Consider the following 25,993-nt stretch of genomic DNA (forward strand, 5'->3'; position numbering starts at 1 on the left):
CAATTATTATTCTTTTTGTACTACAGATTTAACACCAGAGCTACAGTGTGAGATTACATACTTTTGGGAAACTCCCATCTCCCTAGACCTCAGTAACGTCAGCCATAGTAAAGGGGATTAGATCAAATAATCATTTCCAGTTGCAGCATCTTAAAATTCTATGGACCTCAGAGCAAAACTACAAAAACTGGAAAGTAATTTCAAGTTGCCTTTCCCCATCTCCTGCCATTTTTGTCTGGAGATAATTCAGCAGACATAATAAAGTGTGTGATGTCTGCTGTGGGATGTTCTGTATGGCAAATGTGTTGCTCTGATTGGTCAATAAATAAAACACTGATTGGCCCGTGGCTAGGCAGGAAGTATAGGCGGGACTAACAGAGAGGAGAAAAGAAAAAACAGGAAGGCAGAAGGGGTCACTGCCAGCCGCCGCCAGGACAAGCAGCATGTGAAGATGCCGGTAAGCCACAAGCCACGTGGCAAGGTATAGATTTATGGAAATGGATTAATTTAAGCTATAAGAACAGTTAGCAAGAAGCCTGCCACGGCCATACAGTTTGTAAGCAATATAAGTCTCTGTGTTTACTTGGTTGGGTCTGAGCGGCTGTGGGACTGGCGGGTGACAAAGATTTGTCCTGACTGTGGGCAAGGCAGGAAAACTCTAGCTACAGATGTCCACATAACAACTTAGTTCTCTGTGTCATAGTCTTTAAAAAGGCTTCATACTTGAACATTTTGTCAAGAAAAATAATACTGTAAAATAAGCAACTTGGAGGCCATGCCTGGGGTAGGGGTAAGGGCAGGGGGAGGCAACATTGGACTGGATGGGCTGCAATGTATTAGGGGAGCACATTACCTCAGGAAGTTGGATCTCAGAACAAATGTGACTGTCAGGTCATACGGTCTTCTATTGCTTTCAAATGATGGCCAGAATATGGCAACTAGAAATAATGTCAGTGTAGCTACTCACACAAATCATCTAGCTTCTCTATAACTTGGGAGGATTTCTAATCAAACCTTTCTTCCAGAGGAAAGGTACTTTCAGTTAAAAGGAAAAAAAAAATCCTTCCTAGAACATCATGTAGGGGTTGCTTGCACCAAACACGTGTCTTGGATTAGAAAAGGTTGATAGGCACAGTTAGGATGGTTTCATGGGTTATATTGATGACAGAGTCCCATGACTTAGGGACACCTGAAACCCACTGTTCTACTTGAAGAAAAATCAAATTATTTCATTTTGGAGTCAATTTATAGGGAGTGACAATGGGGCTTCAATGAGGCCTAGAGGAGGCCTAGAGGAGGACAAGTGTGAGAAAGAAACGAATTACTGTGAATATGACTAAAGAAGAGAGGGATGAAAAGTGATGCTTGGCTGCACATAGCTAGTGTTAATATTCTTCCAGCTTTTCCAAGGAGTCAGTCTCCAGTATTTTATAACAAGGAAGAGAAAGAAAATGAGATTCTCACCCTTTACACAAAGGACACTGGTACTACTGTTGCTAATACTGCCATAGAGAACAGGCAACCCACACACCAGGAGTCCAACAGTCAGAAAAAGACAAGATGATGATTAGCTTCCTTTGTATTGACTTTTCTTTAGCAACTTTTGATTAACTGACAAACCAGCACACCTCTCTTGCTAGAATCATGAAATCACATACATCTGGCACCAAAGGAGGGGGAACAGGGCCAGACACATGAGTGTTCTATCCACTCAGTCTTATTAAAAACTCATTGCATGGTGCTAAGAAATATCATAATAAAAGATTGCTTTTCTAATAAAGGCAATCTTCATTCTCTGCTTATCTAGGTTTCACTAATATATAAAACAGTATCTGCCTCATGTCTTGCCACTCAGCTGGAGCTAATAACATACATGAATCAGAAAATGGATGGTTTTGATTTGAACATTGCCAGTATGGTAACAAAAGAACACAGTAGCATTCAGGTTATTACTGCTCTGAAAAGGATGCTGGGTAAGGCCCCTCAGGACACTGCTTCAAATATCAACTCCAGGCTAGGGAATCCAAATTAATGAGTCATCATAAACATTCAAAAAGCAAATAATTCAATAATGATAATAAAGACATCCAAAGAAGCAATGCCTGCAAGGAGTTAGTATTCAGTCAGCTAGATCATGCCGTAAAAATACCCCTCACACAAATGTCGAGAGAGCAGAGCAGGCTGGGAAGAATTCTCTGGAGTGTTTTTGCTGTATCACCTCCTCGTTCACTTCCCTAAGTCACTCGTCTACCTGATATCCAGTTCCCCCATCCTCTTTTCAATAGGTCTCTCTCAGCAGGCTGCCACATGCCTGTCATCTCTCTACCTTCCTTCCTTTGATTACCTGTGTTTGAACGCGGCTTCTCCCCATCTCCACCTCCATGCTCATAGATTGTTCAGCTGGCTCCCATCTATCATCTATCCCAAGCACACCCTTTCACCTCGATGGGCTTGCACACTACCACTGTGTGCGGTAGCCAAGTGTTCTTCCTGTCAGGAACTCCCTCCAGACCTAGCATACTCACCTCCCGAAATTCTCTCCTAGGTTACAAACTTGGAAATATTGACAGGCAGCAAGGTGTCTAACTTGAAAGATTGATGTATGGTCTTAGTCCTCTTGCTTTTTCTCAAAGGTAAAGAATTACTTTATTCCTTCTGGTCTCTGCATCTCATCCATAAAATGGGGAAAAATGAGTTCTGCTTTATGTGGCTGGGGTGAGGGTTACATGAAGGGACAGACAAATGAAGGCCAGAATGGAGCTTCCTGGAAGTGACACTCAATAAAGAGCTGTTGCTTTTCATCTCCTCTGTTTACTCCATCCTACCCTGTAACTTACTGCCAGCGTTAAAAGATGGCACATCTTAACATACTCTCTCTTTCAGCTACTTTGGGTCATGGCTATCTCAAGATGCCTGTGCTCAACATTTACTTTCTCTCCCTTGACCTGCTTCTCAGTTTCCTTGTTGGTGAAAGAATGGCATTACTCACATTAATGATTTGGAAGGTTCTTGAAATCAATGTTATAACCAACAATCCGGGTTCCAGTGGTTCCCAGGCAACCAAGCGTTGAAACTGTTACCTTCTCTCAGAAACAGTACATCTTACAGAAATTTCTTCAGGCCATTTTACTTTGTACTTATTTGTTTTCTAATCAGGGGGAAGTGCATGAGAAATAGTTAAAGGAAAGACATTTGCCATTTCAATGAAAATCTCTAGAAAGCAAATACTTATTACCACAGCCTAGATGAAGCCTTGGCCTTTTGATTAAAAAATGAAAGTTCCTCCCCAGCTCCAGAGAAACACTCCTTCTAGGTTCTATTTATTTGCTTCTGAAGGTTTTCTTGAGTTTCTACTTTGATTCCTGCAACCTACCCTAAAGGCAAGGGAAAAGTTTGGAGTCGCCTCCAGTTATTCCTACACACAAACAGGGGCCCATGGGGCAATGTAGACCCCCTTGGCTTCACTGCCTGGACAAACAAACATCTGTTGCTGGAGACAAAACACTGTAGTGGCTTTTCCCTTCCAATGAAATAGCCATCATCTGTTTTCAAAGGTGCATTTTTCTTGGTGAACGGACAGAGGTGGGGGAGGAAGAGAGAAAAAGAAAGGAAGGAATGAAAGGAAGGAGGAGAAAAATGAGGACTAGAAAGGGGAGATTTACATCGAAATATAACTAATTACTTTCTAGGATATACTACCCTCAGTGTAAACCAGAAGTCATTCCATGAATCTCTGAGATTGACAATGTGCTTATTCAAAGCCATGTCCAGGGCAGGGGATGTGGCCCAGTGTTAGGGTGTTTGTCTAGTAAGTACAAGGTCCTGAGTTTGCCTCTTAGCACCCCATACATACCTCTATCCCCCATTCAGTGAGTGTGTCCAAACCTATTCCAAATACTTTAAAGCCTATGAAACTGTCCAGTGGCCTCTCTGGATTAACATCCTTCTAAGCAGTGTTTATCAAAAATAAGAAATGGCTATAGCTTGATGCTTAAAGCTATGAATGCAACCTGAGACAATAAGCACATTTTACTGTAGAAGCTAGCAATTAGCTATTTGTAGGCAATTTATGCTTAACTAGAACCTGAGCCTTGCAGGGCAATATGTTGAAAAGCTGCACATTAGCTTTTCTGCCAGGGTTTCATGGAAGCTTTTAAAGAAAACACTACTCATAAAACTCAAGTAGGAAAATTATTAATGATGTTAAGGTCTCTTAATTAGTTCTAAACTCCCCTAATAGCAGTCTAAAAGCAAGGATACATTTTTATAGAAGTGATTTCTTCAGAAAAAGGACCAGGCTTTTCCTTTTTGTTTTGATTTTCTATAACTAGTCTAGGCCCTACCAAATTCAAGTTCGTTCCTGCTCCCCAAACTCCCTTTGTATGTAGGAGGCAGGTCCAGGATGGGTAGCCAGATCTTTCCAGCCATAGTGGTGCCTGTTTGTTGCTGAAGACAGGTATAATAGAAGCTAAAGAAAAGGCAGTATAATAAAAGCCTTTCTTTTCAGGGACCATGAAAGGTCCCAGGACCTGGGTGACTTGGTACTGCTCAAGATAGATGTCTGGGCTAATGAATGAGTCCTGAACCAGAGAAAGAAAAGCCTTCTTCCCTCTCTTAGCCCTATGCTTCTGTTGTCTCCCAGCCCTAGCAATCGATTTCTTGAGCTCTTTCCTTGTCATCTCAGTGGTTACAAGATTGCCCATTCATGGACAATTCTCTAGGATACCTTTTCTGACCTTTTCAAGTAGGGCTGGGTAATGCCCATTATTCTGGGTTGCTGTAATGTTATGCATAGGCTGACCTCACTTTCAGTCACTGTATCCCTCACTAGATTATGAACTATGTTCAGAGCAGGTGTTGACTCCTTCCACTTCTCTATCCATATCATATACTTGGTGCAGAATATATCAAAATACTCATTAAATATATACATACGTGCAGCTGTGACCTTGGTAACATTGGCTAGTTCCATTTAGCCAAGTATTTGCTACTGGTGAAAAAAAACCCTTATCAAATGAAATCAGTTCTCTGAAATTAACTAGAGAACAAAAGAATCTTCATACACATTGTCAAACACTTAAGAAAACCACTTAAATGTTCATTTCTATCTATATTTTAAGCATTCATTTAATTAACACTGACATTTTGAAAGTCTTAGGAATAATCAGGATCATTAGTGTCAGTCTGACAAAGGTATGAAGAAAGTTTCTGTAATATCACCCAAACTGCTTTCACAAGGTTGTCTAGAAATAAATAGCTCACTGTGAAATTTATGTCATTCTTTATATATTAATCAATGGTACACTAGTACTCTAACAAGGTTAAAAGTATTCTCTGATTTCCATTATAAAGATAATTTCAATCAAGCAGCCTACCAGCCTACCAGTGTGGGTCATTCAATAATTCCATTGCACTAATGACTATGGCATGCATGCAAACAAGAGAATGAAACAGGCTGAGACACCAAACCTGGAAAAACGCTTTCTAAAAAACAACAACAGTGATTTGCATCATGCATTTTCAAAAGCCCTGCAGCATTCATCTGAAAATGAAATAGAATCTATTCCTCGTGACCCAACCCATACCTTTTGTTCTGGCGTATCCTTTTTGTGTAAATTACATGTGCTGACCTTTAATTGACTGTAACTGGAACACATTTTAAGCAACACTTTTCCATTGATATGCTTAGATCTGTGAAAGTGTCCGACGAGTAAAAGACCAGATGGACAGTTTTTTTCTCTGCTTCTATTGTGAGCCACATCTCTGAGTTGTCTTTGTCTAAATTGCATATTTATATATGATTCCTTCCTCAACAAAACAACTTGTAAATACAGAGATGCAAAACTATTTTGGCATGGAATTTTATCCTCTATTTTGTTTCTGTTCTGCACAGGAAAAGCTGCTTATCATGGCCCCGTGAACTGAAATCTATAGTAACGATGTGTCTATTGGTATCTCTAGGAATTCTACAATCAGAACACAAAGCAAATCATGAAAAAACTTCAGATGTTGAAGTCCTCTTGACTATGTTTAGATAGAAGGAGACAGAGTCATTGTAAAGGCACATTTTAGAAGCAGACTTACTGTATTATATGAAAGAAATGGGTAACACAGCACTGCCTGCTGGGCAGAAGACAGGTTTTTGCCCTGGTTTGCCATTAACTGGTACATCGTTGGCAAACACCTTGCTTCTTATCATATGCTCCAATTTCCTCATCTTAAAAGTGAGGAGACAAGGGTAGATCTTTAAAGATCTTTCCAAAATCATTCTCCAATTTAAATATAAGACAAAGAAGACATGACTTGAAAAAATAAGCCCCTTAACTCTTATACCATTTACAAACACAGGCTAGCAAAAAGAAAGACCAAGAGAACATAACAGTGTGCAGGACCAGAGATGGGAAAATGGAGTATATAGCATAAAGAAAAACAGAAACAAAGGTCCTAGCCCAAGATCAGCATTCCCCTCCAGACCTCATGAGAATATATCACTAAGGTGTCCTTGTGAATTAGGAGATTGCTTCCTGTAGCATCTTTGACAAAAAAGAACTTTAGTTTACAAAAGTGCATGAGGCCAATTGGAAGAATAAAGTTCTGGGTTCTGTGACCAGTGTCTTATTTTATAGACACCTGTATGTATTTCGAGCTGGATTATTGTCTATATTTATATACCGAACTGTTTCACAATCTCCTGTATGTTGATTTCTCATTTGGCCAATTAGCCAAGCAGTACAAAGCAAACATCTTGAAGTATTTATGGATCTGTCCTTTGATCCCAGAACTCACAGATGCTATGAAAGTACCTATTTTGTATTTGATTTTTGAGTCTTTACAGCAGGAACATAAAGTTTTGGACTCATTTTGCTTAGTTTTCCAGGTTTTAGCTCTCCCTTTCCTCGTTTGTTGGCTTGTTTCCCACTGTTAACCAATTAAATCTCCTTATTCTGGCTTGAAAAGATAAAACAAGGAAATGTCTTTCCTGCCTGAGTTAAGCCTCCCTGGCTGCTGGACTGATAGACTTGTTCTCTTTTTATCCACTAGCTGCTTTCTTTTGGCAGAGTAAAGCTCCCAAATAGACGTCTTCACTTGCAGCCTCTTGAAATTCAAATTTTGTTGTGAATATTACATTCAATGACTGTTTATTTTTGCCTCTTGCGTTATCCCTTCAAAATCCAAGATGAAGAACCAGAAGAGTTGGCTATGGAGGGGGTGGTGATTCTGGCTGCTACTCTGCACTGGGAAAGTCTAAGTGCTGTATCAAGAGAAGTTTGTGAAGGAAAGAAAGGAAAAATAGAGCCATAATATAGATTGAGGGAAGCCTGCAAGGCCCAGGGACCCAGACAAGGATTTATGAAACAAACCTAGACCAAGAATCTAACCACATAATCTGAGCAAGAAGGTGTTTCTGCAGTCCCCATGAGAGGCTGATGGAGGTATCAAATGGGAAGTTGAATCCTTAGTCACTGTGAAAGTCAGACAATAATAGGTGGGAATGGAATTTAGGGACAGATAACGAAGCCAAGAGCAAGACAACCTGACAAAAAGTCAAGAGATCTAGACTGGTACATGTGGGATGTTCCAAACAGGGAAAACATGGAAGTGAGTGAATAAGAAAATGCAAAAATTAGACGAAAGAGCAAGTGACAATCTTTTAAATAGTGAAGACAGGCGATATTCACACACACACACACACACACACACACACATATATATATATATATATATTCAGGAATATATGTGCATATATGCATATATACAATAACAATTAGTGAAAAAAGAAGCCATGCATTTGAGAGCAAGGAGGAAGTGTATAGGAGGACTTGCAGAGAGGAAAGGGGAGGAGGAAATGATGTAATTGCACTATAATCTCAAAAATAAAAGAAATTTTAAAGAACAAGGGAAAGGCTAATGAATTTTCAAGTGATAAGAAATATTTAATCATCCTCATGATGAGTCCAATGAGGGAAATTAATAAAGGGAGATATCAGGGAACATATACAAATGACTACACTGGTCTCACCATCTTCTAACATCCAGTGTGCCCCCCAAAAGAATGAAAAAAATAGACCATTTAGGAGAAGGTGGTCTTTCCAGAGCCAGCATCACCCACAGTGGCTCAGCTCCGCTTATCTCTGCATCCTTCTCCTTGTCTCATCCCTTGCTTTCATTTTTTCTTAGACGGGGACCCATCTGAGATTTATGGTATCAAAACTTCACATTTCAATTTTAAGAGGCAGTTTTTCTTTCTATCATATATTTCTCTGTGTCTACAAAAAAGGTCTTTTTTCTCTCTTTCTTTTCACTAGAGAATAGAACGGTAACCCAAAGCCCAAGAATCAGGCAATAGAAGCGGAAAAGAGTGAGTAGACAGAGAAGAGACAAACAGGAAAGAAACTTTAGAGATAGAATAAAAGCTTAATATTAAAACCAAGAGGATATACATAAATTATTCCAGAGATATATAACAGACATCTATTCATTTTTATACCAACCTAAATTTAATCATCATTTAACAGTGGTACCCAGTGAAAGCAATTTCGCATTATAATGCACAAGTCACACTCCCCAAACAAAGGAGCCATAAACACAGTTTGAGTCCTCGCTCTACTCCTAGAGCTTTCAGCATTAAAACAGAGCAAAAGAAGATGGATGTTAAACAACAACAAACAATCCCTCCTGGGGATCAGAGACATCACACTGCCCTTTTCCCATGAGTCTTCTGGGAAGACCCCTGGAACTGGCCAGCAAATTTGTAGATGGTTGCTCAGCTTGGTTGGGAATTGACTTTAAAATCTGGGGAAACACGGCTGGCTTTCCTGGTAAGAGTTGGGCAGGTAGAGGAAGAGTCCTTATCACTACACAGACTAAAGAAGTTTATTTTAAAGGTACTCCAAACTCTGAATGCAGTAACTAGTGAGAATTCAGGGCCTTAGGAAACATGTGGAGGACCTGGCCAAGCAGCCTTACCTGAAAGAGCAGTTCTAACATTAGAAAAAGAATCCAGAAATTCTTCTGCAGGCCAATTGGTTTACCTTCCTCAAAAAGATTCTTGGTATTTATATTGCTACCTCCCAGGATAGGACATTTTTCTTTGTAACTTAGTAAATATGGTCCTTCTGCTACTGTGAGGACCCCAAAGATGAGCACCCACCATGTGAAGGAAGACCTAGGGAGAAAAGATTAGCTTCACAGTAGGTAAAGTGAATCATACTACATTTAAGAGTTTTTCCATTGCCTTTAAGAGCTAGGCATTGTCAATTTTTTGTATTAGTTCTAGGAGGTTGACATTTTATCTTTCTCTCTCTCACACACACACATATATATAAATATAAATATATAAATATAAATATAAATATAAATATAAATATATATGGCTCATGGAGATTAGACAACATGTTAGGGATGTAAAGTCATTTCACACTGTAACTCCCGAAGCTCGAGCTATTTCTCCAAGCTACAGACCCTTTTCTTACACTATTCCTTGCAAGGACAAGCTAAGTGCATTCCTACATTGGGTCTAGCATCATGTTGCTGTGAAGAAAGCTTTGCTTTTCAAAACCTGCATCCTACAGGCAATTACTGACTGCTGAAAGAAGGGATATTAGCCTCTCCTGTGGCTGAGGCCCCATATTGGTTGTCCAATGCTGAGTGTTCAGCCTTGAAACCATATACACACAAACAACAAAAAGATATTTGTGTGTGCATGTGTGCACATACATATGTGTATATAACAAATATAATCAAAGAAAAGAGGCTATCAACTCGAGAATAGGGGGCATGGGAGGAGTCCGACAGAGGGTTACTGGGAGAGGCTGGAGGGAAGAAAGAGAGGGGAAGTGATGGAATTCTACTTCAGTTAAAAACATTAAAAATAAGAAATCAATTTTTAAAAAGTGAAGCTTTGTTGTAATATCTCATCTCCGGTATCTCATATAGTGTTTGGTCAATGATAACCAGAGCTGAGACAGTTCTGAATGGGGCCTTTCAGCAAAGAGCAGTTGAGTCATGCATTATTTTTTTAATCAGGGTATTACAAATTCAGGAGAAATGGTGAGGGAGGAAATAGCTTTTCCTGTTTGATAAACACAGTTGCATGTGGGAAAGATTTCCTCCAGTGTGTGTTCTTCGATCCTCTGAGATCCTTTTCAGATGCACAAGCTATCTAACATGAATTCTCTAGCTCCTGTCAGGTTTGATTATACCAATTTGTAACAATTACTGCTTTATTTTTAATCAGGGTGAAGACACCAGTTTAGTCTCCTAATTTTTGTCTAAAGTACTTGGATGTCTAGAAAACTTGTAAAGACTGCTCAAAGATGATTTGAAAATGCTCACAACTTAAAAAAAAAATCTCCTAGGAGGTCATTACAGTCAAGAAACCCATTCATTTTGCATTGAGGATTTGTGTTCAAGGGAATGAGTAGTTGAGTCACTCAGAAATTCACTTAATAGGGAACTCCCTCCATGTTTGGCAAAAGATCATTTCAAGGTTTAGTGCAAAATAAGAAAGCCACAGAGCTTGGTATTTCACCATGGATATTTGAGTTGGAAGGGAGAAAATATAGTTGCTATATAGTTTTAAAGCATCTTTTAAAATGAAGCTCATCAAGAACAGATTCTTTTTTTAAAGGTAAATTAAATAGACAACAATCCTGGGGGAAGTCTCAGCTCCAAGCAGACTTTGGAAATCTAATTAGGATTAATTAATACAAGCATGAGGAAGAGAAGTGAGGAGGCCCACTGGATGTTCCCATGCAATTCTCAAGGCCTTATGTAGAAAATAGGATGAATAATAACTGAGAGAGTTGGCAAGAAGGAAAGAGCCTGAACAATTTCTGGCTCCCCTTCCTACCTTCTTCCCACTAACTGAGTCAGCGTGGAACCAGGGCCTGGCCCTTACCACATACTCACAGACTGGGTCTTGCCAGAGGCAAGGGAAGCACCTCGGGGACTCGTGCTCTACATAGTGGCTGAAACAGCAATACAGCAAGCAGCTCGTTCTAAATCTCTCTGCCTCCGTTCTTTTACCAGGAAAAAGGCAATCACCATAACCTTATTCTCTTTAGGATTATTCTAAGCCAAATGAGCTTATCCATGGATACAGCCTAGAACTGCAGAAGACACATAGCAAGTTCTAATAATTGCTGTCTCTTCCCACTTCATTGAAAAGTTGCTTTTTTAAGACCATTAGCCTGTGGCAGTAGAAAGCTGAGATCCCATATAAAAATTCTGATATCTGAACTGATTTCTCTCACAGCAGGTGATTTCATAAGGCTCACCTATACTCAGCTATTTCTCCCTACAACTGGATGACATTGGCTGAGAACCACTGGACTTCCCTTTAGAAGACTTTTCTGATAATAAAGAATTTCTCAAAGTGAAGTAGATTGTTTCTCAATAGAACAAATGAGGTGGTGTACTGTACTAGCAGAAGCAGAAATAGGTTCTCTGATGCTTGAACTATGATCAAACATCATCATGTTAAATACAGAACAGGGCCTGAATGAAAGAGATACTGAGTACTATATAATTCTGAAGGAGAGTGAGAAGGGATGGGCTTAGAACAGGGGTTAGCTATAGGGATGGGGCAAGGAGTGTGAATTAAAGGGCACAACCTTCCCCTAAGAACACACAGGAACCTCTTCTGAAATACTGTGTTCGTGGGATGGAACCTCTTAGATCTGATCACTCACAATCTTCTGTGAGAATAATAGGAGAAATTCACCTCTAGAACTGAGAAATGTGTATATGTTGACAAGTTGATTTCTGCACCAAGTCAAAGTCTCCTTCAGATCTGCTACATGGAATTTGATTATAAATATAATTCATAGCACAGGCTTGGGTTGAAAAAAGAGGGATCCATCTATTAACTATGAAAGGATAGCAAGAAGAACTTTCAAAATCATACACACACACACACACACACACACACACACACACACACACACACACACACATTTCCTTTTGAGAAAAAAGATAGCACGTTAACTTCAAGCAGTGCTGGGGCTGCATAGTTTATGGGGTTTATTTGTACTACACATCTTTGATGGGCTCTATTTGTGGCTGAAAGTACAAACATACTGATTACAATCATTCTTTCCTACATTTAGGAACAAAATTAATTATCTGCAAAAGGCAGAAAGGCTTAGATAGACTCTGAGTCAGTAAATGATAATAGACAGCACCCAAATATAATGACTCTGTTTCCTACTTTATCTGTTTCAGGCATTCTGAGTGGAATGAATAGCCAAACTTAATTCGTTTTCTGAATATTCTTCAGAAAGGATTTGAATTGAGTAATAAGGGGCAGCATCGGCTCTTCCCTTCCCCCACTCCAGACCCCATAGGAAGCAAGAAAACAGCATTACCGAGCTATACAGGTCCCAAAGGGACATGTTTGAAAGGATGTGATGAAATCTGTATTTTCACAAAAACAAAAGTCACTTGTTTTACCCCATTAACAGCCCCCTCCCCCCCCCAACACACACACAGACACACAACAAGAAAAGACACTGCAAACTGGGAGGCCCAGCACAGTGCACAGAGCTCAGCATTCAGCCAGGTTTGGCTGCGAAGGATGATAAGGCTTGTACTTGATCTTGTAAAGGCTGCAGCACACTGGCCGTTTGTGACTTTTTACTGAAGCAACTATTGCACCAGCTCACTCCCTTAAGGAAATTACTATTCTGTGTGCCACCTGTTTAAAAGCTGCTTCTGTGACATTCAAAATTGTTCTTTTCAGTTTTGAGGGTGAGAGAGTACGAGGCTTTTTTTTTTTTTTTTTTTTTTTTGCAAAACGAGCCAAGTTGGAAAGAACTTTGGCCTGAATACCTGAGCATAGGCCTAAGAGGTTAATGAACCAAGGCACCTAGCAGGGGGTGGGGTATCATTAGTGAATGACTGGTACTGGTTTGCCAAGAGAGACTTTACTCCAGGCAGAGGAAAAGGCACGACAGAGGAACCACACTGTGGATGCCGAGGCCTTTCAGCTTTTGCAATGAATAAATATCCAGAGGCCATTCTGCCTTCATAAAGTAAAGGCTGCTTTCACTGTGTTCTGGCTCCCTGAGCAGCCAACAGTTGAGATAGGCATTTTGTACTCACTCACTGTCACCCTGGGAGCACATGGATCCTTAAAATATCAGGTCATGGGGATATCTTTCTAAACTTCTGCCCTCTTGGGCAAATTGCCCTGAATTATCTAACCTTTCTGAATATCCTTTGGGAAGAAATCACTTCTCCCTGTCACTACCAGCAGACATGGATAAGTGTCTGCGTACTACCCTGTGGTTATCACATCTGCCACCTTTTAAGTGCAATAAAAGAGATAACTTCCCCAGCCTGCTTGTGTAGCAATAGAAAAATGTATAACTCTGTAGCCTCAAAAAGCAGGAAAGGAAAAGATTGCTGTTCAGAGATCAAAAGAGAGAGGCATGGAAGAATAGCTGGAAGACCAAAGCAACCGAGTTTTACTACTAATGGGAGGCAACAATATCAAGCGCTCCTTTGATAGGGTTTTTGTATTCTCTGAGTGACTGACACTACTGTCACTGCCACTGATTTTGGACTTGGTGTGTACCTTCTGCTATGCTCCAACAGGTGGGCTGCCTTGTGGCTAATCAGCCAAAGCTGAACTAATTGTTCTCCAGCTTGTCATTCCTTGGTTTGACCCTCCAAAGGCACTGAGAGCTTGAGAGGGTCTTGCCACCATCCAAAGGTAGCAACTTGTAAGGCAATTCTTTACAGAGGTCTTGTGCTTCTACGTGTCTTACAAATGGAAGCCCTGACTCCTGTTTGTTGCAAACCATCTCTTTCAAGTATCTTTATGGAGGATAGGTACAGTGCTGGAAGCTATAGTGCCTCCATTCAGAGAAATGAGCAGTGCCAGTGGCGAGGAATCCATTAGCCAGTTGCAATGGTGGGAATCTAGCCATTAGACCAAGAGATCTTTGCTTTGCTTGGTTTTTCTTCTTGTAGTGCTAAAGCTGGGTTTGAGTTCCCTAAGCTGAAAATGCTCTTGTAATGCACCACACTGTGTGTGCAGGAGTCATTCAGCTCTCTTTGCCTTGTCCCATGGGAACTGAAGCTAGGGAGTGTCTGACCCTAATGCTGACACCCTGGCTGCTGCCATTGCTGTGAGAAATCAAAAGTTCTTCATCTCAAATTCATGTCTTTAACTAGCATCCACAAATGGCAATAGACTGAATGGTTAGCTTGCAGCTGAGGAAAACTCCCAGACTTTCACAGTTCTTGAGGGCACATTCTCATCGTATCAGTTCACTGCCCATAGAAAGGAGGTTTAGAAACTATTGCTAGAGCCAGAACACACAAGCATCTAGGCATCATTATGCCCCATGCCTAGGTAAAGGAAAACAGTGCTAGATTTGGACAGAGCCCACCTGATTTCCTAAAATGCCTACAATACGCACGTAACATTGGGATGAAACATTCAAAAGCTTTCTTCATATAGCTAGCTTTGTAAACTTGCTGTGAACTTAATACTCAATGGTGTCAATTCTTCCTTTGTAACCTTTCAATAATTAGGTCATCTATTTTTGAAAACTGCCTTTTGCAGGCTAAGGCAGTAGGACCATCAGTTCAATGCCAGTCTGTGCTGTGAGTGAAACCCAGTCTCAAAACAGAACAAAAGACAAAACTACCACCTTCTTCCAATGGAAGTCACTAAAGATATTTTATTGTGAATGGTAAAAAGGGAAGAAAAATGTGAATTTTGTGTCATTTCAGAAATGGCCTTCATTTGAATAATACTGCTTACTGCAGTTTCAGATGCTGGCCTGCATACACCGTACTGAGATATTTGCTGGATTTATCACCTCGGAACCCCTTTGGAACAGAAAACAGCTTCTATGAATTCAGAGAAGGGATCTCTATCTGAGACGAAAAAATGAAAGTGCAGTGATAGCACGGGGAGAAAACCACTGACAATTTGACATCTGAGGAATGACCTCGGCCTTCAAAAGTAGAAAAGAAAGAGAAGGCTAATCGTGGAAATTCTGATGAGTTACAGTCACTCACACAGATAGGAAAGTGCGTGAATTTGATAGAGTGAATTATTATTACAGATCAACAGGAGAGCCTGCCTCAAAGCTTCCTACTATATATGAATAAATATTGACCGCACTGCCTCCTCAAACATTCTAGCCAAAGAAATGCCTGCACCTGGATACTGGCATATGTTAGGTTCTCAGTAGGCAATGTTACTACCTAAGGAAATTCCAAAAAATCTGAATGGATTTTTGTTCTTTAAAATAAGTCCCAGGTACACTGGTTGTGGCTGGCTGGAGATGTAGCTCTGTGTTAGAGCATGAGCTTAGCATGCACAAGGGCCCAGGTTCCATCTCTGCAAAAACCAAGTCAAACAACTATCTATTGTCCCAATGTGGGGGAAACTCAACACTGCCAGTGGAACTTAATAGATTTTCCACCATTTTCAACACGCATATAGACTTGGGTAGTGCCTATACATATATTCTCTTAGAAACTATTCTGTTCCTTTAAGTGTTAGGAATATGAAAAAAACAAAAAAACAAAAAAACACCCTCGTGTCTTTTTATTTCTTCATTGGGAAATAGCAGAGCAAGAGTCTCCAAGGAGAGAGAATGAATTCAAAAACCGATTGTGCAGCTGGAAAAACAGTAGGGAGTAATACAGGATATTAAATAATATAATAAAAAACCTATTTAGGTTGCGTTTGGGGAGTGAAGATTCTAGTGAATAGAGAATGGAAGTGTTTGAGAGAGCAATATAAAGTCATGGTAATGAGCAAAAGCTTTGGAGTCTGACAGACGCAGTTCTGAATCTGAGTTCTGCGACCTGCCAGCTGAGTGACCTCTGAATGGAGCAAAAGAATGGTTCATGGTCATCTTCCCTACCCTCCTTCCGATGTGCTGCGCCCACCACAGTGCTTCCACAATGAAATGTTCAATAGACATTTCCAGGACCCCTTTCAGGGAGTGCTAAAGTCATAACGGGGAAAGAAAGGGAGAAATCGTGGTGAGAGAAAGGGCTGTAATTTGGCACAACTTCCAATGAAACGTCATGTGCCAAGGTAATGACATTGTGGAGCAGAAATACTAACACTGGGACGTGCTGAGGAGAATCAATCAAAGCCCATGAGCACAACTGGAAAAAGGAAAGCACCAACAGGCAGGCAGGCAGGCAGGACGGAGTGCAAGAGCATGAATTTGAAGGAGAGCAGGGAGAAGTATGTGGGAGGATTTGGAGAGAGGAAGGGGAAGGGAGAAATGTTGTAATTCAATTACCATCTCAAAAATAAACAAAAAAGAGGATATGAACACTTACTTTGTGGAGTAAAGACAGTCAATGAGATTGGCTACAGAAAGTTTTTAGAAACTTTTCTAGGAGAGGGATCAATGCCCAACATTTAACAAATAAATGAATGATACATGAAATAAGTGTAGGTATATGGTAATGACAATCAAAGTGATTTTGAGATTAAAAACAATAGAATTCTAAAAGATGTTCTATAGGGGCTGGACATACAGCTCACTGGTAGAGTGGTTGCCTAATATGTACACAAATCTGGGCTCTATCCTCTATATTGAAAGAAAAAGGCCATGATAATTAGCAATATTGAAAGTATATGTATGATAAACTGGACTCATCTACACTTTGCTTCAAGGTATAAATATGGAATTCAATAATGTGCTGATCAATTTTTACAGCAAGATTTTCACCCAACTACTATCAAAGGCTCAATACTCACTTGAAGGCAACATATGTATCCTTGATTCCAAATCCATTTGAAGATCAGAACGGCTCTATTATTATTAATACCTTTTCTTTGAACTTTTCAGTACAGATATTTCTCTCCCACACTTTCTCCTCCTACATATGTACCCATATATCTTTTATACACTTCTTAGTATTTGTATTCAATTTCTTTATACTAAAATAGCATTGATCAATCATACTTAAAAATAAGTGTAAGGAGCTGAGGTTATAGCTCAGTGACAGGACACTTTCTTGGTGCATGTGATTCTTTGGGTTTGTTCCTCAATACTAAAAAAGTGTAAATGGGCTGGAGAAATGGCTCAGAGGTTAAGAGCCCACACTGATTTTCCAGAGGACCTTTGTTCGGTTCCCAGCCACACATCAGGCAACTGTTCATAACAACCTAGCTCCAGCTCCAGGAGATCCATTACCTCTGGCTTCCAAGCATACCTACACACACACACACTCACATGCACCCAAACACACCTATACATATTTTAAAATAATAATAACTAATCTTTAAAAGGTGTTAAGAAAAAGCCATTATCCACTAGGCACCTAGCAGTTTGGACTGAGGCTTGCATTTTCTAAACCTAACAATTCATTTAACATCCACATAGCAGCCCCATTTTAGAGATGTAATATCATTTTAGCTCTGTCAAAAGCAGGCTACAGTGTCTGAGCTATTCACTTTCAAATTCTCAATCTTTTATCTTTCAAGCAAGGTAGCCAGATGTTCAGGATCAACTAGGACACTATTTAAATGACAAGTTCTCTAGCCTCTCCATAGAGTTGTGTTATCAGAATCCCTGGGTTTGTACTCCAGGATTATGTTAAACAAGTTCTCCCATTGACTGGGATGATGAGCCAAGTTTGGGAACTGAATGTCTACTACATTCAGGGGTGCTGCCAGGAATAAGACCTCAATACTTTTCCACATGCTCTCACCTGGTAGTCTACAGGATTGAGAACCACCCTTGAAGAAACTAAAGCACTAACAATCCATACTCAGGAGAGTCCAAGAGAATCATATCCATGTAAAAAACCAAAACCATTTTCAGGATGTGAGATGGATTAGAGCCACCAACCCCAACAACTGGACAACATCCTGTGTAGACTCCTCATCCCATGACATAAATAGCTAGTCAAAAAAGCCATTCTGCCTCTGCAACTCAGGAATAGCATGATTTGAGAGAGCTCTTGGCATAACAGAACCTAAGAAAGGGTTGACTCTAGGATGGTCCCATTTTATCAACACAAAGAAGTAAGGATGCTTTAGCAGAATCTTATTAACACTTAATTTTAAACCAGCTTTTGCTCTGAGGGATTCTGTAGGTTTGTCAACATGAACAGAATGCTTCAGTCTGTCAAGCCCATAATTCTCTTCACCCTAAGAAATAGCCCTGCCTGCTTGGAGCCTATACAGAGTATGGGCTGGAACACACCCAGCCAGTGATTCCCTAAGCCCCACCAGGTGATACAGATGACTTAGTCTTGGTGATCATATAACAGCAATGAGGCAGTACACATATGCTCTCTGGTTTAGTTCAGGCATTCCCAGGGGATGGCCGACTTCATGCTCTCATAATTAGATGGGAGCTGGGAGCAATCAGGCCCTTAATGGCCAAAACAGAAAAGGGGCTGCATCACTGAGCACCTCTTGACAGCTAAGGCCTTTCCTCCTGAATGATAATGACACAAAATGTACTCCCCCTACTGTATGTTAGGTATGTGCATGAGCACAGGCTTATATGTACATGTACCTAAAATGCAGCAGGTTTGAAAGCCTGAAATAGCTATGCAATTTAAGTTCAGTATGTCTTTGCAAAATCCTAATGGTGCTTTTAGAGTAAAAGTCTGGAAGGGTCTGCTGGGGACAAAGTGAAATGGCAGAAAGAATATTAGATAGCAGCAGAAGAATACCTTGGATCCTGCTTCTGTCTCCTTTGTTAGCTGAATGACTCTGGGTGTGCCTCTTGAGACTTTATTTCTTCATTTGCAAATGAATGGGATTAGACTAGCTCAGTTCTCACACAGTCTTTCCAACATTCACATTATAGGAAAATGTTCACTATGGTGGAATTTATTCAGTTGCAGGTCCAGCTACCAGTGAAACTGTGACATGTCAAGGCTTCAGAACTATTGTCTTGGGAAGTTACAAATGCCTAACACCTGACAAAGTTCTATGCATAAAGCAGACGTTCACGCAACAAACCTGCATATTCAGACCTTACCAAAACAGCGTACTTTTTTGTTTTGTTTTTCTTCTTTTTGTTTGTTTTTGGAGACAGGGTCTTATATTAACCCTGGAAGTACTCTCAAACTCCAGATCCTTGTGACTCAGTCTCCTGAGTACTAGGGCTATGGACATGAGGCACTTGTGCATGCCTACTTCATCTATTTTTGTGTTTAATAGCACTGGGGGAGGGAAACATGCTTTCCAGATGCATTATGCTATAGTCAAAAAATTCACCTAGATTACCTTGAGACACTCACGCATCTTGCTCTTAGTCTTCTTACTTTCCTCTTACTGCAGACATCTCGCACCCCAATGCCCTTGGTTGGTGTTGGACACACAGTGGGCCCTCAATCAATGTTAGTGAATGAGCATATGAATGCACTTACATTTCATTTTTCTAGTTCTGTGCAATTGACTTTTGCATAAGGCCCCAGAATCTGGCCTCAAATTATAAAGCAGTCAAGGGAATAATTAGCCATCGAAGAACACCATCGTTAGATAGGGCATTTCTGTTCATTTTACTATAAAATATTTTCTTAGTAAATGGGTTTTAAATGGCCAACACTGTGAATGGGGCAATTAGAGCAGCTCCATAAGTAGCCATGCCGAGGGTTGTATCATTTCTGTCCTCCTTCCTAGTTTAATTCACCAAAGAAACCAATTACCCCTATCACTTTGCACTTCCAGAGTTTAAAGACAAGGCTAACTAGCCCATGCTGCTCTCTACATTCTGGATAAGCAATGGCTCAGAGTACACAGCAATGCACTGGAGAGAAGCTAAGAGCAGGAGTCAGGAGGCCAGCCAACCTGGGTTTGAATCCCAGCTCCTCCCATACAACAAGCTTAGAGATCTTGGAAAGTACTTAAGGTCTCTAAGCTTCACCCCTCCTATGTGCAATGGGTACAATATTGAGACCCATCATATGGATGACTGTAATGTATTATGATGCACGCTGGCCAACAGAGCACCTGATATGTCGCAAGAGCTCAGGAATAGGAGTGTATTGTACTGCCCTGCCGTATCCTCCTAGGAAGCTGGCAGCATGTAAGAATCCGTCATTGTCTTAAAATGACATAGCTGGAAGCTCTTGGCTGTGTGTTCTGCTCTACATCAGAAGTGGCTTTCTCTTATGGTTTTATGACAAACTCTCCTAGGAGTCAAGCAAGCTGCTACCTACCTCACTTGCAGAACTCTCCAGAGCATCACAAATCCCCTAAGTCCTAGACGGGTATAATTAAGGCTGCAAACAGGAATGTGGGGTAGAATGGATGTTTTGCTTTCTTATGGCCCTGTTTGGGTTTGGTTAGTATGCACTAGTTTTCTTTAAAGTCACTCTTCAGAATGGTAATGTGGTATATACAATGAAGACCACGGAGATAAATCAGAATGAAAGGTGATGACAATTGAATGAAAATTCTAGTTTCCGAATCATGCCTTGTCCACTAACTATGTAGCTGGGTGTGTAACATGCAATTTCACTAAGCTTCAGTTGCCTTGTTTATAAGAGAGAGGAACTATCAGAGTATTATCATAAGGATCATGATAACAACAGTAACAGCTAACATTTAATAAAGGTTTACCATCTATCACACAGATGCTAAGTGTCTGAATACATGCTATTCCTCTTACATGAATTCAAAAAAATGAGACTCATAAAGATAAAATTAGTTCTCAATATTCCACAGCAAGGAAGTATGTGGAGCTAGAATTCGAAAGCCTGGTATTATGACTCTGTAGCCTGCAGTTTTAACACGTGGCTTACCTCTGTGAGTTCATTCAGCCCATCTGTCATCCTTGCTTGCTCGCTTTTCTTTCTCTATTCTTCTATCGTTATCTGCTGCTAGGGAGGTCACCCCACCCAACACCACAATGAAGGACAGCCCCCTTAGAAAACTGAAGAGAGATACTTACAGTGGTGGTCAGCTTGCCTCCGTTCTTCTGCACATACTGGATGGAATCATGGATCGTGGAAAAGAGTCCGAGCAGCACATTCTCCATGTCGTAGATTCTGTACATGCCATTCACGAGTTCTTCAAGAGACAGAATGTATTCTCGCCAGTACTTGTCGATCTCCACCACACCTGCCATACAGCCTTGCATGACCACATTGCAATAGCCACCGCAAGGCTTGACCATCATCAGTCCCTGGCAGTAAGAGCAGTACCACATCCTGGTGAGCATACGGCCACAGTCCTTACTGAACTTGAGGTGATCGGTAGTGTTGATGACTTCAATGCCGAGGTTCAGGGCTTGAAGGAAGATTCTAGTGACTTGCAGCGACTTGGAAACCTGGGTCATGATGAGCTTGGGGAAACTGCCGAATACCTTCAGGTCACGTCTTGCTCCTCGGAGGCACTCGTTGATGTCTAATACTGACTCGGGCAGGCCGGGGTTCATCATCTGGGTATAGATGACTGGAAAGAGGCTGTCAAACAACTCATTGACCATATCATCTACATTGATATCAGAACCCAAGATGTAGAGAGACACATCTGTGAAAAATTCACCCACAAATTCAAAAGCTTGTGGAGTCAGGCTGGGGTAGTTGTTCTTGAACATGGCATTGGTGTAGTTCTTGGCATGGCGAACAACAATTTCAAAGGCCTCTGTAAAACAGGAGAAAAAAAAGACATACCCACAAATTAAAGCATGAAATCCAGGGTATAAATGAATTTGCTATGTCTCTGTTGCTTTGGTCATTAAGGTCCATTTGCTTTCAATAATTGACTCACATTCATTACTGGCATTACCTATATTTCTGCAGTTGTTTGCTCCCATAAATCAATTTTTCTTTCTGAATGTGAAGTCCAAACTTGGATGTGCACATAAATTCTTAAACACACAAATTGTATTTCAAATGACAACAGCCAGGATTCAGTTAACATTTCAGCCTTTCATGACAATATCGATTAAAACTTGGCTAAATGAGAAGTTATTTCTCTTTCTCTCATTGATTCATTCAGTTAAAAAGAAATTGCATTTAAGGACATTTCATTTTTAGACAGAGATAAATATTTGACAACAGACCATATACTGCATAAACTCATATCACAATTTGAGCCTGTTCAAACCCAGAGGAGAGGCAAGTTATTAGTTAAGAGCAAAAGATAACCCACATTCAATCATTTTGTGTAGATTTTTCTCCAGATAACTTTAAAGTTATCTGACAGATTGCCAGCCATGGATCCACTGAATGGGTATCTGGGTGGGGTGGGAAAACAATCCAGGCACTCCTCTGTACATTTGGTAGTGACAATGATTGCAAGCCGAACATCTGGGAGGGCAGCCGCTGAGCTTCCTTGGTAAGCTCAGCTTCCACATGACTGGGAAGCCTCATCCAGTCCACAGAGACCACAAATTCAAGATCACATCTGCAGCTCCAGCCCCTTGGCATAAAGCCCAATTAGTGCCACTGCTTGGAGAGAGAAAGCAGTCATGTTGTGCTATCCCATTTTCCCAAAACCAAAATGTTCTAGACACAAAATATTCCAAATAACTAGGGTGTCACTTTTATATGTGAAAAGAAAAAAAAACTATAACAAAGGATTTTTTAAAAAGAAATAGAAGAGTTTAAAAAGAAAAACATGGCCAAGTTTTCTCATATTTTACGTTGGTACTTTCAGTTCCTTCTAAAATGCAAAGGTCCATGACAGATGCCCTCTAAATGATGCCAATTCATGAGCCTTGAAAAATCAAATGATTACTACCTTCAGACTACTAAAGAGACTGCATTCCTTGGGATCACTTAGCCCACCATTTCAGTCATCTGTGGCAGAAGTAAGCTCTAGGCTGAACAACTGCCATCTGCCCTAGACCCCTCACAAGACAGAACTCACTGCCTAGATTCTTCCCTGGAGCTCCTCACATCCTCAGCAATGTTGGAGAGGTGCCAGTGTGATTCTAAAGAGTTTCCAAGCCCACTAGAGACCAAAAAGGAATTTAAATTAGAACTTCCTAATGGACAGAAGTTTTTGAGACTGAGTGGACTGGCTATTGGTCTGAGGGCATGCTTCAGCACCACTGGGAGACCCAAGTGTTTGCTCTTTCCTTCCATTTTTTCAACTCTGTGACCACAGAGCAAATTCTTCCTTTATGTCAATCACCACATGCTCGTTTGTTTGTTTGTTTGTTTAGATCATTAAATGATTCTTAGAAACTTTATCTTACAATAGTCTTCTTAGCTACACTTGTTACTGTCTTCTCCATCTTTGAATCTAAATGCTGAATGAAGCTATGCGATCATCTAGCCCAGTTCAAAGGGCCAATCACTCAATTGTTTACAAATCAGAAATTTAATTATTTATTCACTTTAACTTCAGATAGAAATTTATTATATATTAGGCTGTGTTAGGTGCTATGGATATATAAGCTAGATGGAGATTAGTGATATACCATCTTTGTCTCAGAAATATTCACAAGCAGCCAAGCACAGTGGCTCACTCTTAGAACCCCAACATTTGGAAAGCAGAGGTAGGAGAAGTTCAAGGCCAGTGTGATCTACACAGGGAATTCCAGGCCAGCCAGAGTTACACAAGAGACCCTATCTCAGAAAGAAATATTTACAGGCTATATAGTTTGGAGATTACAAACCACGTAGAAGAACATTATGACACCTAGTTTTTACAAAAACCTTCTGAATTTGGTATTATCAACCCTGATTTAACACATGATGAAATTGAGTCTCAGTGGAATGGACATATTTCTCCAAGGTCACACAGTTGCACAGTAGAAGCAATCAATTCCAACCAGTGTCTCTAAGTGACAGTTACACCCTAGCTGCCCTCAAACTTGCAGTCTACACACATTCTCAAAAATCTTTGTAGAAAGTTAAGTTCTATTTTACACTCATCATTTTCCCATCGGCTTTCTCATCTCTGAATGAAAATGCACCAGAAGAAATTGAAACCCAAAGACCAATAAAGCAGAGCAGTACTTTCACCTTTGCCTTGGGGCAGCATGAAGTAAGAGAAGGAGAAGATCGCTTCGCAGATGGGTTTACCCCTATAGGTCTCAATCATCCAGGCCACTCTAAAATGAATTCTCTGGGAAGCGAATTTTACCTGAATTGTGCTGTACTCATTCTCTAATATACAAGATACACGGCAGGAAAAGCCCACAGATCCTCCCGCCAATAACATTTCTTTTTCAAAGCTCTGTTGCTAGCACTGCTGGATCAATAGAAAAAGAAAATTACAAAAGATCATGAACTCGTCTACAGAAACAACAACAACAACACATATTGCAGGGGGAAAGGGCTGGGGCCCATATTGAACATCAAGCTCGGATGTGCTTTCTACAGCAGAGTCTACATCTCAGAATGAACTTGGCACCTCTCTGAATTTGGCCCAATTCCCTTGCTTCTGTATCATATGACAGCAGACCAAAGCACAAGGGCTCAGGTAAAGGTTTCACAGGGTCTCATAGGAAGCAACACTAGGTGAAAAGAGATGCTCGGCGTTCTTCAGTCACTTGAGGGGTAATGAAATAAAGTCTAGGGCAGGAGTAAATGCAAGGAAGGGTAAGTCCATTGATAACCATGTATACTTTAACTAGACGTGATTTTCCTCTTTCTCTTCCCTTGGATGAAGTGAAGAGTTATGTCCAGTCAACACTAGAGTAAATTTAGTGGAATCAGAGCTATCATGAAGAATTTGTATCAAAAATATCCACTGATTTTTATAATCTACAGATTAAAATAAATGGATTTAATAAGCCAAAACATGCCCAAATACAGAACCATTTTATCTTTATTGTTATTATATTTTTTATTGATGGATTGCACGCGCACGTGTGTGTGTGTGTGTGTGTGTGTGTGTGTGTGTGTGTGTGTGTGTGTGCGCGCCACACATATGCCAAGCATGTTTGTGGTGGTCAGAGAACAACTTATGGGAATCAGTTCTCACATTCCACCATGTGAGTTCCGGGGATCAGGATGGAACTTTAGTTGTCCAGCTTAGCAACAGGCTAAGGCATGTCACCAGCCCATTCTCTAGATTTCTGAATATTCCTATCACCATCCCAATCACCACGAATACTAGTGTTGCCAATGTTCTCCTTCAAGTTTGATGCTCTATGATAGACACAGTTCTCCAGACATGGTTTCATGGGAGAAGTGTACAAATTCTCTTTAAGTGGTTCAATAACTTCTACCCACCCCCACTCAGGATCTATGGTCCACCACTGTGGCAGAATGGCTAGTCTTAGTATATGGTGCTGTGTTTCTGTGTTCAGACTCACACTGAATGAAATGGGCTTTTATGTGCCGGCTTGGTAGTCAGCTGAGTATATTTTTTAAAAAGGAGAATATACTTGGGGTTGAAAGACAAGAAAAATAAATGAACCATGGAATCCGTTTCAAGGTCTGTAGAGTAAGCAGTTGTTATAGAAACCAGTTATTTTTTCGAGGCAGTTTTTCCAGCACTGCAAGGATGGCAACTACTTTATGAGAACTTTTTTTTAATGCTCCTAGGATGAATACTTCATAATGGCTTAGACTGAAAACAGGCTTTATTTTCAAGTACAGGTACTTGGATGCAAAAGGAAAACTAATCTTTCCTGGGCCACTGCAAGATGCATGCCAGAATCCATGGCACACACGCTTCTATCTATCCTCTTCTGCACCTATGACATAACCACATGTGTTTGGAATCGTTTTTTAGTGAGGAAACTGAGGCTCAGAGGTTACATGAGCCACACAGGTAATATTTCTAGTTGGATTCCAGGGCCTCGATTTAAAAGTAGAGACACTGAATCTTGATTAATTGCTGTAGGCTGAATGTGGATTAGCTTCATAGCTAAAAACTCTTAGGGGATAGATAAGGAGACAGCCTGAGAAAGCATTAAAGATCTGAGTTCCATCCCCAGAACCTAGGTAAGAAATCTAGGCAGAGTGGCCTGAGTTACACTCCCAGCACTGGAGAGGTGCAGTCAGGAGGATCCTTGAGCTTGCTGGCTAGCCTGTCTATCCTACTTAGAGAGCTCTAGACCAGGAAGATCTA

General features: G+C 40.5%; 1 protein-coding gene across 1 annotated transcript in view; it reads right to left on the reverse strand.

Annotated features, from left to right (window-relative positions):
- The window catches only part of Gpc3 (glypican 3), a 340,901-nt gene that overhangs the window by 129,158 nt on the left and 185,750 nt on the right, over positions 1-25,993 (reverse strand). The window contains exon 3 of the mRNA XM_028887089.2: positions 20,907-21,601. Within this exon, the coding sequence (XP_028742922.1) occupies positions 20,907-21,601 (695 nt within the window). The remainder of the gene's footprint in view (positions 1-20,906; positions 21,602-25,993) is intronic.

This window comes from Peromyscus leucopus, chromosome X (assembly GCF_004664715.2).
Source record: "Peromyscus leucopus breed LL Stock chromosome X, UCI_PerLeu_2.1, whole genome shotgun sequence".
Lineage (NCBI taxonomy): Eukaryota > Metazoa > Chordata > Mammalia > Rodentia > Cricetidae > Peromyscus > Peromyscus leucopus.